The sequence below is a fragment of the Lycorma delicatula genome, chromosome 1 (assembly GCF_047948215.1).
Source record: "Lycorma delicatula isolate Av1 chromosome 1, ASM4794821v1, whole genome shotgun sequence".
In the NCBI taxonomy this organism is placed as follows: Eukaryota; Metazoa; Arthropoda; class Insecta; order Hemiptera; family Fulgoridae; genus Lycorma; species Lycorma delicatula.
In genome coordinates, this window is record NC_134455.1 from 168,601,380 (window position 1) to 168,621,826 (window position 20,447).

Below are 20,447 nucleotides of genomic sequence, written 5' to 3' on the forward strand. Positions count from 1 at the left end.
CGAAACTCTCTATATTTAATCGATGAATTAGTAAAGTACTTTTTTGTTAAATGTTGACGTACATTGGAATACCAGCGATGAAATTAAAATTAATATTTCTTTTATTTAACGTAAATGAAGTTATAAAAGTTTGTATCTGATATTATTTCGCCGGGGTTGATATCTGAAATCTCATTCTTCTGTTAGCTTTCTCTTATTAGAACGTAACTTTTTAATTTCTTAACTCAACTTTTCAAAAACAAGCTGGTAGCGCGCGTATCGAAACATATTCAAAATCTAAGCCTCTAATTTGTTAAATGTATCAAAAAGACTAATGTAATTTCATAAATGTTAAATTTAATTAATCTAATAATTTATGGGATTATATTTCTATACGATCAACCATCATCTTTTACCATTAGGCAGGTCTTTCCATGGAATTTCCATGCTCCTCTGTTCCTTGCTATCTTCTCCATTCTTCCACACTTCTTCTACCGTTATGTTTTCCACCCACTAATATCTTGATTGCATTCTGTTTTATTTTTAATAATTCCTTTCAAAACATTTACCTACATACAACTGACTTAACATTGCTCTACTCAACTGCTTTTAGTTATCTTTAATATTCTTCTTAATCGGATTCTTTTATACGCACTTTAGCAGGTTAATCATTGTAGAAGAGACAGAAAAATGAGATTCGAAACAGATTTAGAAGTAATTCTGGAGCCGCAGAGTCTTCTAAAACAGAAATATCATTTTTTTGTGAATTGTACGTAGTAATAAATCCAGCATTATTAACTAATGAAAATAATTTAGATATTTTTTTTACACTATCTTAAAAGATTCCGATAATGGTTCGGCTTCCCTTCGCTCATTTAATGGGAAACCGATGAAACCCCGATTCAAGTGGACGTTCGCTAACAATATTCGAACTTGGTTCCTATCTAATACGTTGCATCAGTGGTATTTGAAAGTTTACCCTTTTTAACCCATGTGTTTGGTGACACGTAGTTACTAATAATTTTAAGATAAGTGGTCATAAGTATCCGATAGAAACCTGATAGTAATTTTGAAATTAGTTTACACTTTTAAATATTAGTAATAGTTTTTAGCTAATGTAAATTGTTAGGTTATTTAATTTTTTTCTTTTACCTTGCGATATTATATTCGCTTATAAAATAAAGCTACTAAGTCGAATTTATTTTCAAAATAATTGCAGTTTGATGAAAAAGTTACAACGACGTGTGAAAAACATTTTCAACAGATTTTTAATGGATAGAGAGACTTTACTTGAATTTAATGTCTATATCTACGACGAATTTGTCGGTTTATTCAGGACGTCTGCCATTAAGTGAAGTCTTTTTTAACGGTTATACATAATGAGTGAAAAATGTTTTCCTTTTTTTTTCATTATGGTATGAATAGAAAGATTCCTTTATGAAGTGTACTTTTTCACTTGCTGTGGTGTAGAATTTTTGCTTCTTTATTTTGTTCTGCTTGCCTTTTGGGATACGTTTTAAAATATTCAATCTTTTCCGTAAGGTATTTTTTCGATGTGTCATTTTTGTTTTTTTATCAAGAATTTAATGTATTCTTGAGGGAGTTGAGTTATTTACTTTTACACAATTTCCACTTTTGAAAATTATTATTTATTCACTTAATATCTTGCACAGAGATGTTTTTAATAAAACTTTATTCTACAAAAATAGATTTTTCTCTCTTTCATTCTCAGTGCGTGCGTGCGCGTGCGTGCGTGTTTAGATGGGTAAATGGAATATAGGAAAAGAAAGGTCGATGAAGAATGTGTTTTAAGGCAGTGGGAATTAAATTATATTTCTTTTTGAATCCGTTTAAAAAAGTTGTTAATTATTTCCATTATAAATTCTAAGCAGGTATCTAAAATTCGTGTTTATTACCGTCAGTTGATGTAGTCATGTGATTAAGTGTTGGGTGTAGGCGAATTTTTCTACAAAAACTATGCTCTTACTTTTTAACCCGAATCCATATTCATTTTTTAACTTAGTTCTCCAAACTACACTAGAGCATCATTGTCACTATTCTAGAGTCCATCTGCCTCTTTTGCTTTTTTGAGGAAGGTATCTACGTTAAGGAAGTTTGAATTTTATAACATTACTTTTTTATGTAACCGGCAATTTTTATATGTCAATTTTTATATATTTTACTTATTCTGTTCTTGTTTAGGGTAGTTATAAGAGAGGATGCATTACAGTGTTTTTTTTCACTTTTCTTAATTTCAACTATATCTGATTTTGTCTCGTTGCCTGTTAGAATTTTACCAAAATCCATCTACATTCATAGGGTTAATTATTCTGTAACTATAAATTTAGAAACTTTTTCTTTTTGATTTATAGGTTTTGGTTTTCCGCTTCTCATCACTTGTAACATTTAACCCTATTCTAATCTAGTTCGATTTGTATAATGTGTTTGAAGTCCAACTAATTGTGCCATCTAATTGTTCCTGATAAACTGAAGAACGATATTTACAACAAACATTTTAACAAACTATACTTAACTTTTCTCAGACAATACGTTTTTGTCATTTCTTTCAGAAAATGCTCGGATCGGATTTTCAAACATCTCATCGAACTTACCTGATTTATTGCTAATTTTTTTCTGTTTAATAAATACTGACGAGATAATCGCTGGCAAACGTTATCTGTATAAAACAGGCTTTTTATTTTTTTACTAATACCACTGTTCGCTGGAACATATTTCCTTATGAATATGAGATGAGGACTATTATTCGAGGAATTATCCGGTATGACAATAATCATTTCAATAATTTTAAATGTTCTATTTTATTTAAAGAATTTATTAATTTCAGTGCTGGTTTATAATCGTTAATTTTAAAAACGTTTACATATCTGGGCGTAATTGTTTATAATCGATAAATTTCAACAGATTTATTGCTTGTTGATGGTATGTATTATTTTAACGGAATTTAATTTAAGGAAATTCTTGAGTAAAATTTTGATTTGTTACAAATATTTCTTTAATCGTGTGTGTGCGCGCTTGCGTGTTTGCGAATTGTTTACTTGTTTGTTTAATCATTATCTCAGATAGTTAAAAACGTTTAAAATGAAGAGAATTATTTTGGTTCTCTTAAAAAATACAGGTCAACGATTCGGAAGTTTCGGTAGTCGATTTATTAAAAAATAGGGGAAAAGATGGAAGAAGCAAGAGGTAAAACCGGAAAGGGGGTTCGGGTGGTTTCTTAGGTAAGTCGTTCGAGGTAAGAAGGAGGATAATGGGACGCAAGGAATCGGTGAAGCAAGCTTCATCAAGGAGCTACCCCCGCCGTGCAGTAGTTCCGCCACCCGGTGAAGGTAGTTCATTTGAAGAGTTCCCTGCCCGTCACAATCAATTCACTTATATAATACGTCAAGTAAGGGAGGGTTTCTTGGGGGTTTTTCTCGTCTTGAGCTCAACTCAAGGTGGATCTCATTTTCCGCTCAAAAGGCTTTGGAGTTTGCTGCGAATAACCCCATTAACGTGATATATATTCGTCACTCCTCCTCTCGGCTTTGAATAATTAGTAACTGGCGGAAACAATTGCAGTTAGAAGGTAATCGGCCGTTGTCTTCTTTCCGACCCAAGATCTGAACGTAAATAAGAGAAATGTCGCGTTTTCTGCTTCACAGATTATGAATTTTGATTTTTAGAATCGGCCGCAAAACGTAATGAGATCGCTTCGAAATTAGGTTTCGAAAGTCTGTTATAGAATACATCGACAAAAAGTTTTTTCTTTCAAGGAATATTTTCTATAGTGAAAAGCTTAATTACTTATAAAGTTAAGTTTCTTTCTTTACTTCTGATACAAACAATTTAAAAGGAATAATTTAAAATTAAACATTTGTTTGTTACTTCATCTACTGGATTTCTTTTTACATTTTGTGATGTGAATATACGTATTTTCATCACTGCGATCGCAATTAATTATGAAATATTTTTCCTAAGAATTTATTTAGTATTGCCTAAAGCCTTTTAGATTACTCATCGCAAACAGTTTAACTCTGCGATTTAATCTTTTGTTGATGCTTATATAATTTTTTTTATTTTTTATAATTGAAATCTGAACATGCTGACGTTTATTTCTCAAGTGTTTATTTTGTGGTAGGAGTTTTTATTAATAACAATGACAAAAGTGTCCTGTTAATTTGCGACTAGATCTTGATGATTTAAAAATATTTATGTAACTGTCAAGTTTGATTTAAATAAATATTTTTTTGAGCTTTTCTTTAATTTTGTAAAAATTAAACGTGATTTTTTATTAACAAAAATAGTGAAACCTCATCAGACGGTCAGGATTTCAAACTACTTCATAATTGACAGTAATTTGATTCTTCAGTGCTATTTCTAACTGATAGTGATTGAATTCTGATTGTGTGGACTTGGATTGAAAAAGCACTTTACTATTGGTGAACAAGGACATAGTTTCCCATCTTTTCCACATCTTACAAACAGCCTTTTTTTGTAGACCTGTTTGGAAATTTACATAAAAATAAACAAAAATAAACTTTAAAAAAATAATAAATCCTTTTTTGAATAAAAAAAATAATACTATTTAATTCTTTTAAGTAGTGCTAAATTAAGATTTTGTAAGTTGTTTGTAGTTGTGTTATGCTCTGTAATTTGATACAGACTTCAGAAAATTGAAATGTAAAGAATAATATATTAACATTTAAAATGGCTCTTTTTGTTTAAGAATCAGGTGAAAGCTAGAGCTTATAAATTTCTGAGTTGATTTGAAGGTTCTCGGTTAAAATCCCATTCAGGCTTGACGATTTTCACATACTACAAAATTTATTTATTGTAAAAAAAAAAGGTAGAGCGATGATAGCTATAATTGGGCATTAACCTGTTGTTGAAAAAATTGAATTAAGAAATCATAATTTTTTTAATTAGCTTGATTTTTTATGGTACTGTAAACCAATTTATATTTATTTTGTTTTGCTTGATGATATCGTCACATAAGCTTGAAGCCTGAATTTATATATATATTTATTTTTTTTTTTTTATCAGACTTACAATCTCATGTTACAGTGTATTTTGATGGGGAATTTATGGTTGTGCTTACTGCTTAATCTACTGGTGGATTTAATTAAAGTTATCATAACTACTTATTGATTATAATCTATTTTCCATGATTGTCTGAGCACAAATGTAAGATGAATGATTATATAGTAAGTATTGTTTATAGTGACATCAGATATAATGACATATAGTGACCAAAAATTTCTCTTGGTTGGTTTGGTATGCTGTTAATACATGAATACAGTATGTATATTGTTTATAATTATATCGGTTGTAGTAACATATTGGTTATTATGACTTATTTTTTTTACTGCAATGCAACATTTTACTGCTTTTAATGACTGATGGAAGTGACTCATCAGTAACTTTATCTACATTGTAGCTACACAAATATTTTGACGGTTAAAATGAGTCACCTTTTCCTTTTTATCTACATATGTACTATAGTTCTTGTTTTTCTTATCTTCTTCCTGTACCAGATTATTATAAACTTAAGCAGCCACATTCAGTTATTATTAATCTTTTGCTATGAGCGTATCATATCATGCGGGTGCAGTATTTTATTTTACGTATCCTGTGTAATTAATTTAATAGTTATTTAATTATGACTTCATGAAAAACATTCACGATAGAGGAAAAGGTGCACATTTTCTGGCGGTTAGAGAGTGGTGAAACTAATAAGGACATTGCCTAAGAATTAGGTATAGGTCATTCAACAATATCGGTGATATGGAAGAACCATGAAAAGATTAAGAAAAATTTTAAAACAAATTCTATGAAATCAAAAATAGATAATGATGTAGACCAAGCGCTGTTAAAATGATTTAAATACCAGAGAGTACTAATTGCTACAAATATGACTGGAATTGACAAAAAAAAAACTTCTGTTTGACAAAAAGTGTTAAACTTCGATGTTTTAGAAATTTGAAATCGCTTCCTGTTATGTATGAAAGTAACAAGAAACCTTGGATGACAAGTGATATCTTTATGTTTCGGTTACAAAAATGGGACCGTGAATTAAACATTGCAAATGACAAAATATTGCTGCTCATTGACAACTGTCTGGCTCATCCACACATTGAAAATCTTTTGTGTATAATGTTGTGTTCTTACCACCAAAAACAACAGCAGTCTTACAGCTCTTAGATCAAGGCATGATCCAGTCTGTAAAACCACTATAAAAAAAACACCTTATTTTACAAATGATACAGGATTTAGATCAAAAAAAGGAAACAAATAACTATTCTGGATGCTATAATTATGTTAGAAAAATCATGGAATAAGGTTTCTCCACTGACTGTAAAACCTTGCTTTCGACATGCAGGATTTTTACCACAGGCCAGTGAAGTTACTGATGTTGCATGTGAAGAAGAATCTTTAGCGGATGAGGCAATAGTCTGCAAAACCAGTCGTCGTCAAATGCATTCTTTGAAGATTATCAAGAGTTTGACAAAGGTTTAGAAATGCATGAAACTGTAACAGATGATGGATGATGTAGTTGCTTCAGAACTAGCAGAAATAGACGGGGACTAGGTAATGACAACAAGGTAACGATAACGACAATGATGAAGACATCAACCCACTAAGTCTTCCAGAAGTTTTGTTGGCAATGAAAACCATTGCCAACAAAACCAGGTTCTCAGTTTTACACTAATTGCTAATGAAGAGGGTTTGTTTTCATTTAGAAAAGAACCTGCAAAAATGGTACTAAAACACAAAATGTTCAAAACAACAAAATAACCAAATTTTTGCAGAAAAAGTATTTTTTATAATTTTTCTCTATCTTCTTTTACTCTTCCGTATTTGTATTTATTATTGCATATTTTTGTTTTTTATGTTACGGAAATAAATTAATATTATTATTTTTAATTATTATCATTACTGTATATAATACCTGTTTAGATGGCACTTTTAAGTAGTACCACTAAGCTACCTAAACATCGGTTATTGTGACTGATGGTTATAATGACCTAAAATGTTGTTCCCTTGGATGACACTATAAACGATATTTAACTGCATTTACAGATGTACCCAGAGATCTGATTCAACTTAAAACTGTCTTATGTAGGAGCACGTGCCTGTCTGATTAAATGATTTTGCACTTTGTGTTTCTCTGCTTAGCCCAATATGAATTTTATTTAACAGTTTATTTTTGTCTTGTATAGATGGTTTTCCAAAATCAGAGAAAGACATTTCTTCCTTAAGTCCATTCATTTTAATTTGTTAAGAAATCATTAATAAATTTTTTAATTGAGTTAATGTATAAATTAGTCTTTTTGAATATTCTGTTAGTCTGAATTATCTTTTATGCAGAATTTTCATACTGTTATTGTTTAATATTTATTATACGTATATTTTTTTTGTGTTTTTGTTACAGAACCACCATCTGCTCCATTGAATCTAACAGTGGATTTTGTGGACCAGTCTACTGTGATATTATCTTGGAATACCCCAGCTTTTCTTGGTGGTCGAACTGATACTGCATATAGAATTGAATGTGATGTTTGTGGATTAGGAGTTTCGTATAATCCAAATTTGGTAAGATTTTTTTATTTATTTTGAGCTGTTGGTTTAATTTATTGATAATCATTTGTTTCAATTTTATATTTTAAAGAGTTTATATAGGCCATTCTAACCGCCTTAAGGGAAGCACCCGCCTTGTGACAATCTTGGTCATCACACCACCCCCTCTGTTCTTGGCCTTGATGGGCTTTACTGGAGGTCATCCTTTAGACTGTTTAAATTTAATTACATATCGCAATCATCAGTATGGCTTCTGTCAGGATGCCACTGATACAAATTCCTTTTTTTTACATTGTAGTTTCCCCACCTCACAGAGCCAGACATGCAATTAAGCATAAACTCAGCTCTGGGGGTGCCTTTGCCTCTAACTACCTCAGAAGGATGCAAGCCCCACCCAGGTAGCCAGGACTTGGTCTTTTTGCATCCATGCCTCAAATGAAGAGTTCCCAAAAGGGAACTCCCCACAATTCCAGTCTTAACCCACCAGGTTGGTTTAGTGGTGAATGCATCTTCCTAAATCAGCTGATTTGGAAGTCGAGAGTTCCAGCATTCAAGTCCTAGTAATGTCAGTTATTTTTACACGGATTTGAATACTAGATCGTGAATACCGGTGTTCTTTGGTGGTTGGGTTTCAATTAACCACACATCTCAGGAATGGTCGAGCTGAGACTGTAAAAGACTACACTTCATTTACACTCATACATATCATCTTCATTCATCCTCTGAAGTATTTTCTGAATAGTAATTACCGGAGGCTAAACAGGAAAAAGAAAGAAAGGACTCCAGTCTTGATGCCTCGCCTCTAATGGGATCCTCTAAAGGGATCCCCCACCAGGATACAAATTCCTTGGCAAATATTTCTATCACTGTGTACTCAAATTTACTGTTGTCAATTTTGCTTCAATCTAATTTTTGGCTTCTTCAAATTTCATTCATCTACTCCTAATTTATAGTCCTGTCAACTAGCTGATTAACCATTTCGCAAAAATGCACAATGTGTAGCATATGTGTACTGGCTAGCAGACAATTCGTTCCACCTGATTTGCCAGAATGGAATCCTTGATCCTCTATTTCTTGGAGATTGTGCCCAGAGATGAATTGGCCTATCTTTTTGGCATCTTAATTTAATTAGCACTCGTAGTGGCAGGGATATCAATAGGCTTCTTAACACCTACAATAACAAGGACTGTTGTGCAAGAGACAGTTCTTTAGCCTCAATTATTGACAATAATAGGAGACAGGGCAACAAAATATTCCTGCAACATTTATCCATTCTGGGCTGATTTGGTGAGCCCAGACAGGTGCAGCATACAAGATTATAGCTTCACAATCGCCTTTGTAAAGAACATGCATGATTCTAAAATTTAAACACCAATCAGAATGGCCTACTCTTTGAACACCAAAGAAAGCATCACATGCCTTCTTGGTTACATATTGAAAGTGCTCCTTGAATCTAAGATTCTCATCAAGGATAATACCTAGATACTTCTGAAGTGGGACATAACTAATTCAATGACCTGCCTTGATACACAAACTTGTCTTGTAGCAGCTATTCAATCCTTGAGTAACATCATAATAGTTTTCTGTGGACTTAACACCATCTTAATGCTGTTGACTCCACAACTGGAGTATCTTACAAGCCTGAGCTGCCCTGAACTTGATCTCACACCTCGAATCTGCTTTAACCTGAAGAAGCCCATCATCTGCATAAGTGATGATGCGACACCCACTGGGTAATCTCAACCTCATCAAAGAATCAAATTAAAAATCCAGAGCATAGAACCTAACATACTGTCTTGTGGACAACCATTGGATAGTGTCTTTCCTACCTCTGAGCCACCATCTAGAAGAATGACGTCTCAAAATAACTGAATGACATTGCTGAAATAATTGAATAGTTCATTAAGTTCATTTTACGTGCAATCACGATTCTGAAGCTGAAACAGGGAAGAGGGCCACCAAAAATTATTAAAAGCTTGGAATATATCCATAAAGATATCTAAAATATATGTAACCGATTTATTATGACTGATTAATTTACATGGTATTCTGTAATTAGATGATAAATATAATACAGCCTTGCCAAATATGGGTCTGAAATAGCTCCATTTCTTGTGCTTTCAAGTGCCTCTATAGCTTATTCCATCACCACATTGTCAGGCTAGGATATGTTGTTAATTGGAATCCTCAACAGGTGGTGGCTGAGTAAAGCATGAAGAGAGCTGTAAGAATTAAATTATAACTAGTGTGGTTGAACCTCAAACTGAGGTCCATTGTCTCCTGCTTCTGAAGGAACTCCACCACCATTGAATCACTCCAAAACATATCTTATGTGTTGATGAACTTCTACATTTCATGGAATTAGGTTTCTACATGTTCTGGTTTCCATCTTTCCTCTTAATGGTTGCACCAGTTCCTTTTTTGGACTGATGTTACGATTTTCTATTGTGCTTAGCTCCAGTGTCAACATTCTTAGTCTCAACTCTTCCATAGGTAATTAAAGGGAGTTCAGTTTCATAGACCCTATTCTCTCTTTGTTCTTTTTGAGACCACATGCTTCATTCCTACATACAAGAAATTTTATACCGAGACTCTTGTACCAACATTTCATTTTTATTTTTTTTATTTTACGTTTTACTAACCTGTAATTTATTCCACTACATTTGTGAAAGTACCTAATTCCTTCTCTCGCTGATATTTTTGTCCTAAGTAATTGAAAAAACTGACTCATTCTAATGCTTTAGTACTTAGCATTATATTAGTTGTAATATGAGGTTTACCTTTAAGGGCCATAATTTTTTGTTGGAATTTTGCATTCTTTATTCCTTGCAAATATTATTAAAGCACAAAGTTGATCTTTGTAAGTAATCTATGAAGATGACATTCAATTTGTAAATAATGAATTTTGGATAATGACAATTTTGGATAATCAGCATGTAAAAGATAGAACAGGTAAGGAAATCTTGTCATTTATCTTCATCACTGTGTTTATAATATGATCATTCCACTATCTATGTATTTTATGTTATAAATATTAAAAAGAATTGGTGAAAGGGAACATTCTTGTTGCACTGCTTTATTTATTAATTAACTAATACCAATCACAACTAAGCCTGTTTAAATCTAAAATTATTTTTGTTCTTTTAATTTTGAAGTTGAAATATTTAACAGATTCTGAATATGTACGTAAAAACCAGTTTAGCAACATCAGTTTAGAAAAAAATAGTTTCAGGTATCTTGAGCATATTTGAAGCAAAATGAGCACATTTAAACCTATATTTTAGTGAATTTTTTTTCTTATTTTCTTTCCGAAAGAAAAATACAAAAAACAGATTTCTGAAAATTTGTACAAATATCTGTACTATTTTATTAACCTTTAGTATGGGCTATATACATATGATATAGATGCTAATATACATTTACAAATGTATATATATTTCTCTGCTGGTGGTTAGAAGATTTTTCATTTTCATTGTTAATGACTGATTAATAAAATCATATTTATTACAGAAACTGATGTCTTATTTATTTAAATTATATATATTTTTTTTATTTTTGTTGTAGGAGGTGTTCAATGATACAAAAATAACAGTATCAGGGCTTAGTCCTGTAACTACATACAGATTTCAGATATTTTCTGCAAATGGAGTAAGTGACCTTACAAATGAACAAGGACAGTCTGTTGATATAACTGTTACTACTGAGGCTTCTGTTACTTCTGCATCTGTAAATAATGTAAGAGTTATAAATGTTAAAGCTTCTGAAATTACTCTTGCTTGGGATCCTCCTATAACTACAGATGAAAATATGGATTCACCTGATGTTGTGTTGAATTATGAGGTGAGTTTTTCAAGTTATTACTAAAATATGAACTATTAATAGTATATATTTTATATTGATTTTCTGATGGGCTTATATGTTATGTACAAGGAATGAACAGTATTGTAATGTGTTCTTCATTTTACGTTCGAAAATTATCTGCTTTAAAATGCCTTTTAATGATAAAAAAGTGATTTCCATTACATTTTTCACAATCAAAATCTGATGTAAGTTTTTGCTATTATTAAGGTGAAAAATTTAGGCAGGTGTAAGGCCATAATATATAATTAATGTAATAATTCTTATAGCTTCATTACAATGTAAAATCTGCCACATCGTCAATCTCCATGGCAGAGTGGTAACATCTCAGTCTTTTATTTGGAGGTCCCGGGTTCAAATGCGGTCAGACATGACATTTTTCATACGCTACAATTTATATTTTCATATTCCCATGTACAAGCTTCTTTGTAAGCCTCTAGGGTGAATTAATTCATCGGCCAAAAAGAAAAAACCATTATTTTGCATCAGTCTTTTATTTGCTATAATTAGATGCTGTTCTCTTGTAGTTTAGGCAGGGGTATTTTAATTAAAACAGTTCTGCAGACTATAATACCTGTCATTTTTATAAGCTTTTATTTAACTTTCTTTAGTTATAATCAAATATTGCAGCTCCTATATCTTTTGATCTATCGTATGAAAATCATTGAAATTTGGTACATGTATGTAAACTTTGATGACAATACAATACTACAGTGTTAGAATTTGGATATGACCAAATTTTTTTGTTGTTATAATTAATTATGTTAAAAACCTTATTTTTACTTGGAATTTATAAAACTTCAATAAAGTTACATTGATAATATTCTAATCTAAAGTAATTAGATAACTCAAAATAATAATTATAATTTCTATAAGAAAACGTTGCACTGTAGCATGCTTATATCGAACCACAGTTCAACAATTAGTGTGTTCATATACAATTCATCAGCAAAATTTTGTTCATTGGGCTAAATGTTGTCTCACTGTAAAAAATTGTACAATGGTATACTTTTAAAATACATTAAAATAATTGTCATTGTTTTAATGACATTAGTTTAGTTAGCTCTAGCCAAAGTGAATAATTCTGAATTTAGGTTAATTTTGGATCGGCGAGGAATTGATTATCCATGCCTATTAACATTTGGCATGATGTGATTTTTTTAAATAAATTTATTGTGCTAATTAATTGCATTTGACCTAAGAAAGCAGTGATAATTATTATCACCTGAAATTTCATTTAATAATTTTATCGGCCTCTGTTAGGACAGAAAAAAATGTTTAATTGAATTAAGAAAAAAATGTATTTTTTAAAATGAAATTGAAATTACAGATTCGTTGCTTCACAAGACAAGATGATTCAAATGCAACAAGTAAACTAACTGTTGAACAAAAGGCAACATTTACTGGATTACGCCAAAGAACTGAGTATGGATTTCAAGTTAGAGCTAAGACTACTCATGGTTGGGGTGAATTCAGCCCACCAATTTACAAAACCACTGGTCAAGTCTTAGGAACAGGTAACGGTAAAGTTAAAAAAAATTATCTTATTTATCAATTTTCTTAAATTAGTTTATTGTTTTAACACTACTTTAGTGTAATTAATTATATCATGTATAAACTTAAATGTAATTTTTTAAATCAATTTTTTTATTTTACTGATACACATAAATAACACAAAAAAAACGCCTACTAATGCACCTGTAGTAAAGCTTTGTTTTTAGTTAGGTTTCAAATACTGGTTATCTCATGTTTGTCTCAAACATGAGACAAACAATAGCCAGGATCAACAGGACCAACTGGCAAAGTATACTTACTTATTTTAGAAAAGTTAAATGGTGACTAATAATAATCAGTTTCACTGATTCCTTTTTTTAATTCTTTTGCAATCTACAAGGTTATCTCTAAAGAAAAGACCATGTCATTGTTAAAAAATTATTCTGAAAACTTTATAAATATTTTTTATTTTCTTAAACTACCTACATTATACGACTTTTCTATAAAATCACCACATGAATTTATCTTAGCATACACCAGCTTCAATATACCCTTGTCGCATTCTTCTGCTGTCAGTCCATTTAGCCACTAATTAACAGTATTTTTAAGTTCATTATCACACATGAATTGCTTATCACTCAAAAATTCTTTGAATTTTCCAAACAAATTATAATTAGAAGAAGCTAAGTTCAGAATGCATGGTGGGTAAATTTCCCATCCAAATGTTTTCAGTTAATCACGTGTTGGAACCTTAACATGTGGACGTGCATTATCATGCAGCAGGACGATGTCATCGGTCAGCCACCCATGTCGCCGATTTTAAATGGCGCGCCGTAACTTACATAGAGTTTCACAGTAGGCTTCTACAGTTATAATTGCTTCACATGGCATGAAATCAATTAGCAGTATGCTAAACCGGTCTCAAAAGATGTGGCCATCAGTTTGCATCCAAATGGCTGTGGCTTGACCTTTGTTGTTCAACAAAAAAACATTTGAAGCCACTGGTTGGTGATTGAGGATGACACCTTTTTTGGATGCTTCTTTCATTCATTACATTATTACTATATACAGCAACCAACTGCCTATGAATTTTAGCCGGCTTAACGTTTTGGTGGTTAAAAAGCATGACTCCACGTTTTTCACAGTTGGCAGCAACATTGATTTTCCTATTCATTTTACAATGTAATAAATAACTCACACATAATCAAAGATAATACAACGTGACAACTTACAGACAACAATGCAATATATACATTACTAGCGTGGCCATGAATGACACAGGTTGGCCAACCTTAAGGAGAGAAATTTCCCAGCTATCTTTACTTTAGAGTTATCCCTTGTGTAAGATTTATAATATTTACACTGAAAGCTTTTCTTTTAATCCTAGGAGGACATTTTTGATGACTAATATGTTCATTAAAATTTATTGAAGATTAATTATTTAGTATTGCATTTTTTAACCTGTTTCATTTTTTTCATATTAAATTTATTTTGTCTTTTTCATTTAGTCAACCAGTATCTTTTTCTAAAACAATTTTGATAATTTTACAGTTTTGCTTTTAAAGCAGCATACAGTGTATTTAACATTTCAATGAAATAAATAAAAATGTTAAATTGTGATTATTTTCTTCTACATCTTAATTCCCTTAAAGAAACTATGCCATCTCTCTAGAATATATTAATTAAAATTATAAACAATTATAGGGTGATAAAATATTTGCCCAGATTGCTTTTAAATTAAAAAAGTTATCAAGGAAGATCCTGAAGGGAATTTTATATGTGCTGAGTCGTGAGTAAAATCAGTAGGCGAATCAGTTTAAGAGTATCACTTGACGCTACTTAGTTTCATTAGAAGGGAATATATTTGTTATCACTGTGTCTTGTTTTGTTTTAATTTTAACTCTGTTATTATTTTTGATAGTATGTTCTGCTGCAGTATAGTAACTGGAGAAAACTTAAGTATTATGAGAGGTTATGCTCCAGCTACAAGAATCGTTTTTCATTTAATTGATTCCATTTCCTTATTCTAAAATATGATTTGTTTTCTTTTGTACTCTATATACTAGATATTTTATCATGTAACTTAAACAGTGTGTGTTTAATAATCTTAACATGTACAGAAAATAATTATTTTAGTCAGTTCAGTAGTGGGACTGGCTATGTCGGAGGGATGATGCTTCTTCATTAAGCATCCCAATTTTTATTCATTCGTCATGTAAGGAGAATTGCATTTTAACATTATGTATACAGGAAGATAATTTATTATTTGTATTTATAAATTATGATATCTTTTATATTATTTATGTAAATACTATTAATGTGTGAAGATACGGATTGTATTTGAAATTGTAGATTTTATTGTTTTATTTTGTATGATTTCAGCATATATTGGTGATGAAGATAACATGCAAGTACGGATTATTGCTGGTGCAACAGTGGCTGTCGTTGTTTTATTAGTTATTATCATTATAATGACTGTTGTTTTTTTGCGCAGGTAATTTAACTAATGTTAATAATACGTCTTGGATAAGAATAATTTCAAATTCCTTTGTACTTTTATCATAAAAATAATTAATTACTTTTTTTATATTCAGTATACATACATGTAGAAAAAGTTGTATGTTTGTTAAGATTATTATTACATTAAGTATGCAATTATATAACATGTGGTGTGTACATTTCCATGCTGGTACATGGAATTACAGTTACTAATATGTGGTTGTATGTTTACATGTTATATTCTTATTTTAATCCATGAATTATAACACATAATCTTTACTGTCGTGAAATAAAGTTCTATTAGTTCATTGTTTTCACCATGTGAACTAAGAGATGAGTTAGTGCCAGTAGCAGCAATTCCCAGCAGTAAACACATAAAAACATTTAATAAATTTGTTAGCATGTAACAGTGTTGCATATTAACATTAATTCACTTCAGTGAAACATAGTTATTAATTTACCTTTTAATTTTTTGCAGTCGTGGAAATGATGAATGCAACAAAAAACAACCAAGTGACTGTGATACTTTGGAATACCGTAATGGAGAAGGTGAGTTATAAAAAAAGTTTGTTCATTGTTGGCAGAAGTGTGCAGTAAATGTGCTTTTTGTGTATATTAATGAAACATCAATATCTGGGTATATATCTTGTTTGTATCAAATTTCTTTTATTTAATGATGAAAGCTTAGAATTCATTTTTTTATGACAGTTATAGGCTTTAGCATTCTTTTAAATTTCAGTTTTCATTCATTTTTAATTTTAACTCAGTTTAACATTTATTGTTTAAATGATAATACAGGAATCTATGTGAGAAAACATTTTTGTATTGTTGAGATAGTATTTTAATAGTGTAAAGTTTTCAGCATTTACACTTGACACATTTTGTTTTATTAAGTTTAAATAATTTTATTAGTTAGGATTTACTATTTTCTTAATTTTGTTTTATGTTTTTATTACTAATCTAAGTTCCAACAAAAGAAAATGAATTATAAGGTTATAAGAATTCAAAAGTTATACATTAATATAACTTTTGATTAACTTAATATAACTTTATATTATCTATATAATAAAGGTAATCTATTGCTTCAAAAGTTAATCCGTATATTTATGAAAAATAATTCAACAATACTGTAGTTTTGTATTTGATAATATGTGTATAAATGGCATTCAATTTTAATTACTGGATTCTCAGGATTTTGTTACTTTATTTGATTTTTATCTAAATTGTCTTATAGTTTTTTCTTCCATGTAAATTAAGAAATTTTCTTAACACCTAATCCTAAGTGTTTTATAAAAAATTGATGTTTCATTTTTTTTAAATGTTTTGTGTAGCTTTTGTTGTATTCCTATTAATAAACATTTTTTTGTTAAAATTATCAAAAAATATTTTTGCACATTTTTTGTGACATTGTTGCTTTATGTACAGTAATGTTACTAAATTTACAAATGAACATAATACATATTTGTTCAAGTTTATAGCACATATATATTTTTTGTGTGTGTTGTGTGTGTGTGTGTGTGTGTTTTGTATTTGTTATTCTGTTTCATTCACTTTTTCAAGATATTTTGAGTACTAACATTAAATTAATGCAAATACAAGTTGAATATAATTTTAATAAAAATATTATTGTTTTTTAAGTTAGTCTATTATAATTATTTGATTTTATTGTTTTACTACCATACAATTTTTTTTATAATATTTATATTTTGTAGTTTTTATTTATTTGAATATTTGGTTGCCATACATTTTGCAGCAAAATAAATTTATTTTGAATATGGAATGTTAAATTTGTTTTCTCTTCAACTGCCTTATGAAACAACGTTTTCTGTCTTTAGTAGCCTTTGTTTATTTTTTTGTCAAGCAAAATTGTGTAATGATGATGATATTATTCACTTGATAGGTTTTTATTTTAACTATTACATTTACACGCTTGACCCTAAAAGTAGTAAGGCATTAGTGCATTATTATTTTAATTGTTGATGGCAATCCCAAATGGGACAGAGAATAAGTTCTTTAGTATGTAAAGAAAGGTCATCCAGAAAGTAAAGAACATTTAACCGATATAACTTTGAACTTTGAATAATAAAAAAAATATTTGGTATTGATATCTGCAATTAATTTTATTGTGTTTTTCTATTTACTTTTTTATCTTTAAATTTTAACAATGCAATGTTATATTTTTAGTTGTTCTATTCTGTTTCTATAAAAAAATGTCCATTTTCTATAAAAGATTTGTGTAGAAATAGAATACTTCATTCAATCACTTTTTTGACCTCATTATCATTTGAAAAATAATTGTCATTTAAGATTCATTTAATTTAGGAAACAAGTGAATATTACTGGGGCGCCGGTCAGAGTTGTTTAGTAGATGCCCAAATATTTCCCGGCCAGATTTTTGAAACATCACTTGAGTTGTTACGACCTACTGCAGGCAGAAGTTACTATGAAAGAAAATATTGTCATTTGAGAGTAGTTTTTTATGTGCAACAGTTGAATATTTCATAGGTTTCCTGTGTATTTGTTGTACCTCTTGGCATAAGAGGTCTTTTTGATCCAGAAATTCTTGAACTTCTGGTTGCCCAGAATTTGTTTGGTTTACTTGAATTTTGAGTTCAGCATCATTCAGCATCCTGAATGATGCTGCTTCATAAATTCCTTTTACTTTAAGTAATTTTACGACATACCCTTGATTCATCAATATGATTAAAAAATGTATCACTCTCTTGCTCTTGCTAAAAAATATCAAGGTTTGTATTCCTTTTTGCTGTTTTTTTCTCTTAACACTAATTTAGGAGCACATCTGACGAATTTTTTTTATACCTAAGTTGTTCTCAGGTATAGGTGTAAAAGAGAACTTGACATCTGAGGAAGTGCACTGTGTAATCTGTCAATAGTGAATTGTCTATTCTTATAATTTTTTTTTTTGCTTCATTTCATCAATTTCAGGAGAGAGATGTACAATTTGATCATTAATATTCAGTTTTCTTGGAGCAAAGTACACCATTTTCACATACCTTTAATCATGCATTTACTTATCATGTAGTTCCACTACATATACATTTTGCATATACATTTTCAGTCCCTTATTTGCATATATACTTTTACTTGGCTACATATTCTTACATTTAAAAACTGAATCACATTTCAAATTTTTCATTTTGCAGGATTTTCAACTTCTCCACGCATTATTAATGCTTAAGAAAACAATAATAATGTAGTTACAGTCATAAAAGATAACTCTGCTGAGTTAATACAGCAGGAAACAAACTGACATTGCATCATGGGTGGGAAGTCAGCAGCCCAAACAATATGCCAAAACATTTTTTACTTTCTGGCTGGCCCTCATGTATGTTAAGCAATTGAATTAGTGCCTTAAACGCATTTTTAACATTGTAGTATTTCTAACCATGAACTACAAAGTTGTGAAAAATTATCACAACTTTGTACTAATATTTTAATTAGTTTTAATTTATTTTGCTGCAAAATTTATTGAAATTTAATCTTTGGCACTAGTTATTTATTGTTTGGGATAGATTAGTTTGGCTGTTTATTAACACTTTTTACTGTTTGTCCAATGTAATCTTATTTTTATAAAAAAAAAGTAATAATAATTATTATTACTATTATTATTTAACATAGGGACAGCTTATATTTAAATAATTATTTTTTTCTTCTTGCACTATTTTACAGTTCAGGTTGAATCTATGTATTTCAAATTAAGTAAAAGTGTATATAAAAAGTCACATTAGTTTTGTTTTATGTTATTTATAATTTCTTGTAAAATTTCTTTTTACTACTATTGTTCCACAATAAGCACATTTGTTTTGTTATTCATGCAACTAACACAGGACTTGTAGTTACTTACAGTAAGTTTTGACACAGAAAAATATTTACATTCACTGCATGGTAATGTTCGTTTCAAAGCTAAATTGTTTTCTGTTCCTTATTGTGACTTGTTTGCTACATATTTATTTTTTAGGATTAATTTTTTTAAGTATATTATTCTTTTAAATATTTTGTTGCTAAGTATTTAAAAATTGTACCGTTTTAACATTTCCAATTTTTTCTTGCAATATTTGGGCTATTTTATCATTTATTTATCCTGAAACATTTTCTTACGTTGAGTTCTGTTAATTTATTGACAAAAATCACTCAACCTGTTCAAAAGTTTTGTTATCTTCTTCAAATTTTCTGTCTATTATCAGTGATTGTAATTAATGTAATTTCAGTAAGAAATATTAATTTTTATTACATTTTGTAAATCCATTTCATATATTGAGGATATTGAATTTTAATATTAACTATATTATAGAAGGTTTTATTGTTTACAGTCCTGTAACAGAAAAAAGAATATTATTCCATATCATACCAACTAAAGAAAAAAATAAACAAATATTATGTGGTGTGGTTTGATTCTGTTCAAGAGCATTTATGACTTTAAACCATTTTTTGTAATATTTTAATTAAAAAATGTTTTGTTAAAAATGACAGAAAAGTTTTTACCTTGGGTTGGCCTGTATTATTATTAAAAGATTTTATTCAATAATAAAATTATAGATTTGTAGGATCAGTATCAAAACCTATGTACATTTAATAATTTTGTAGTTAATGAAAAGGAAAAACGTTGTCTTAAAGGGGCAAATTATGTTAATAAATAATATGTTAAGTACTCAGTAACTAAGTCTTCTGTCAGTGATTTTTAAAAATTAAACAGTCTTCACATTACAAGAGCCAAGATTTTGCATTATATTTTTAATTGATGTCTAGCTATGGGTTTCTGCCAAAATTAACATATACAAAATGCTGCTGATTCTTCATCTTACATCTATATTAAAATATCATCCATTTTTGAGTAACATTGTTTTAATTTATAGAAAAAGTTGAATAATATCATTTTTTAATGAAAAGTTGAGTGAACTAATGTGTTAAGTTATTACCTTTATTATAGGCTCTACACTATGAACAGATAGGTACAGACAAAGTTACAGAGGGGATGACCTTATATTGGTTAGCACTTTGTCTCAACATATTTAACTTCA

General features: G+C 29.8%; 1 protein-coding gene across 1 annotated transcript in view; it reads left to right on the forward strand.

Moving 5' to 3' along the window:
- Eph (Eph receptor tyrosine kinase) overlaps positions 1-20,447 on the forward strand; it is an 807,314-nt gene that overhangs the window by 738,435 nt on the left and 48,432 nt on the right. The window contains exons 8-12 of the mRNA XM_075367017.1: positions 7,412-7,572; positions 11,122-11,397; positions 12,746-12,932; positions 15,292-15,403; positions 15,887-15,957. Coding sequence (XP_075223132.1) covers positions 7,412-7,572; positions 11,122-11,397; positions 12,746-12,932; positions 15,292-15,403; positions 15,887-15,957 — 807 coding nt within the window. The remainder of the gene's footprint in view (positions 1-7,411; positions 7,573-11,121; positions 11,398-12,745; positions 12,933-15,291; positions 15,404-15,886; positions 15,958-20,447) is intronic.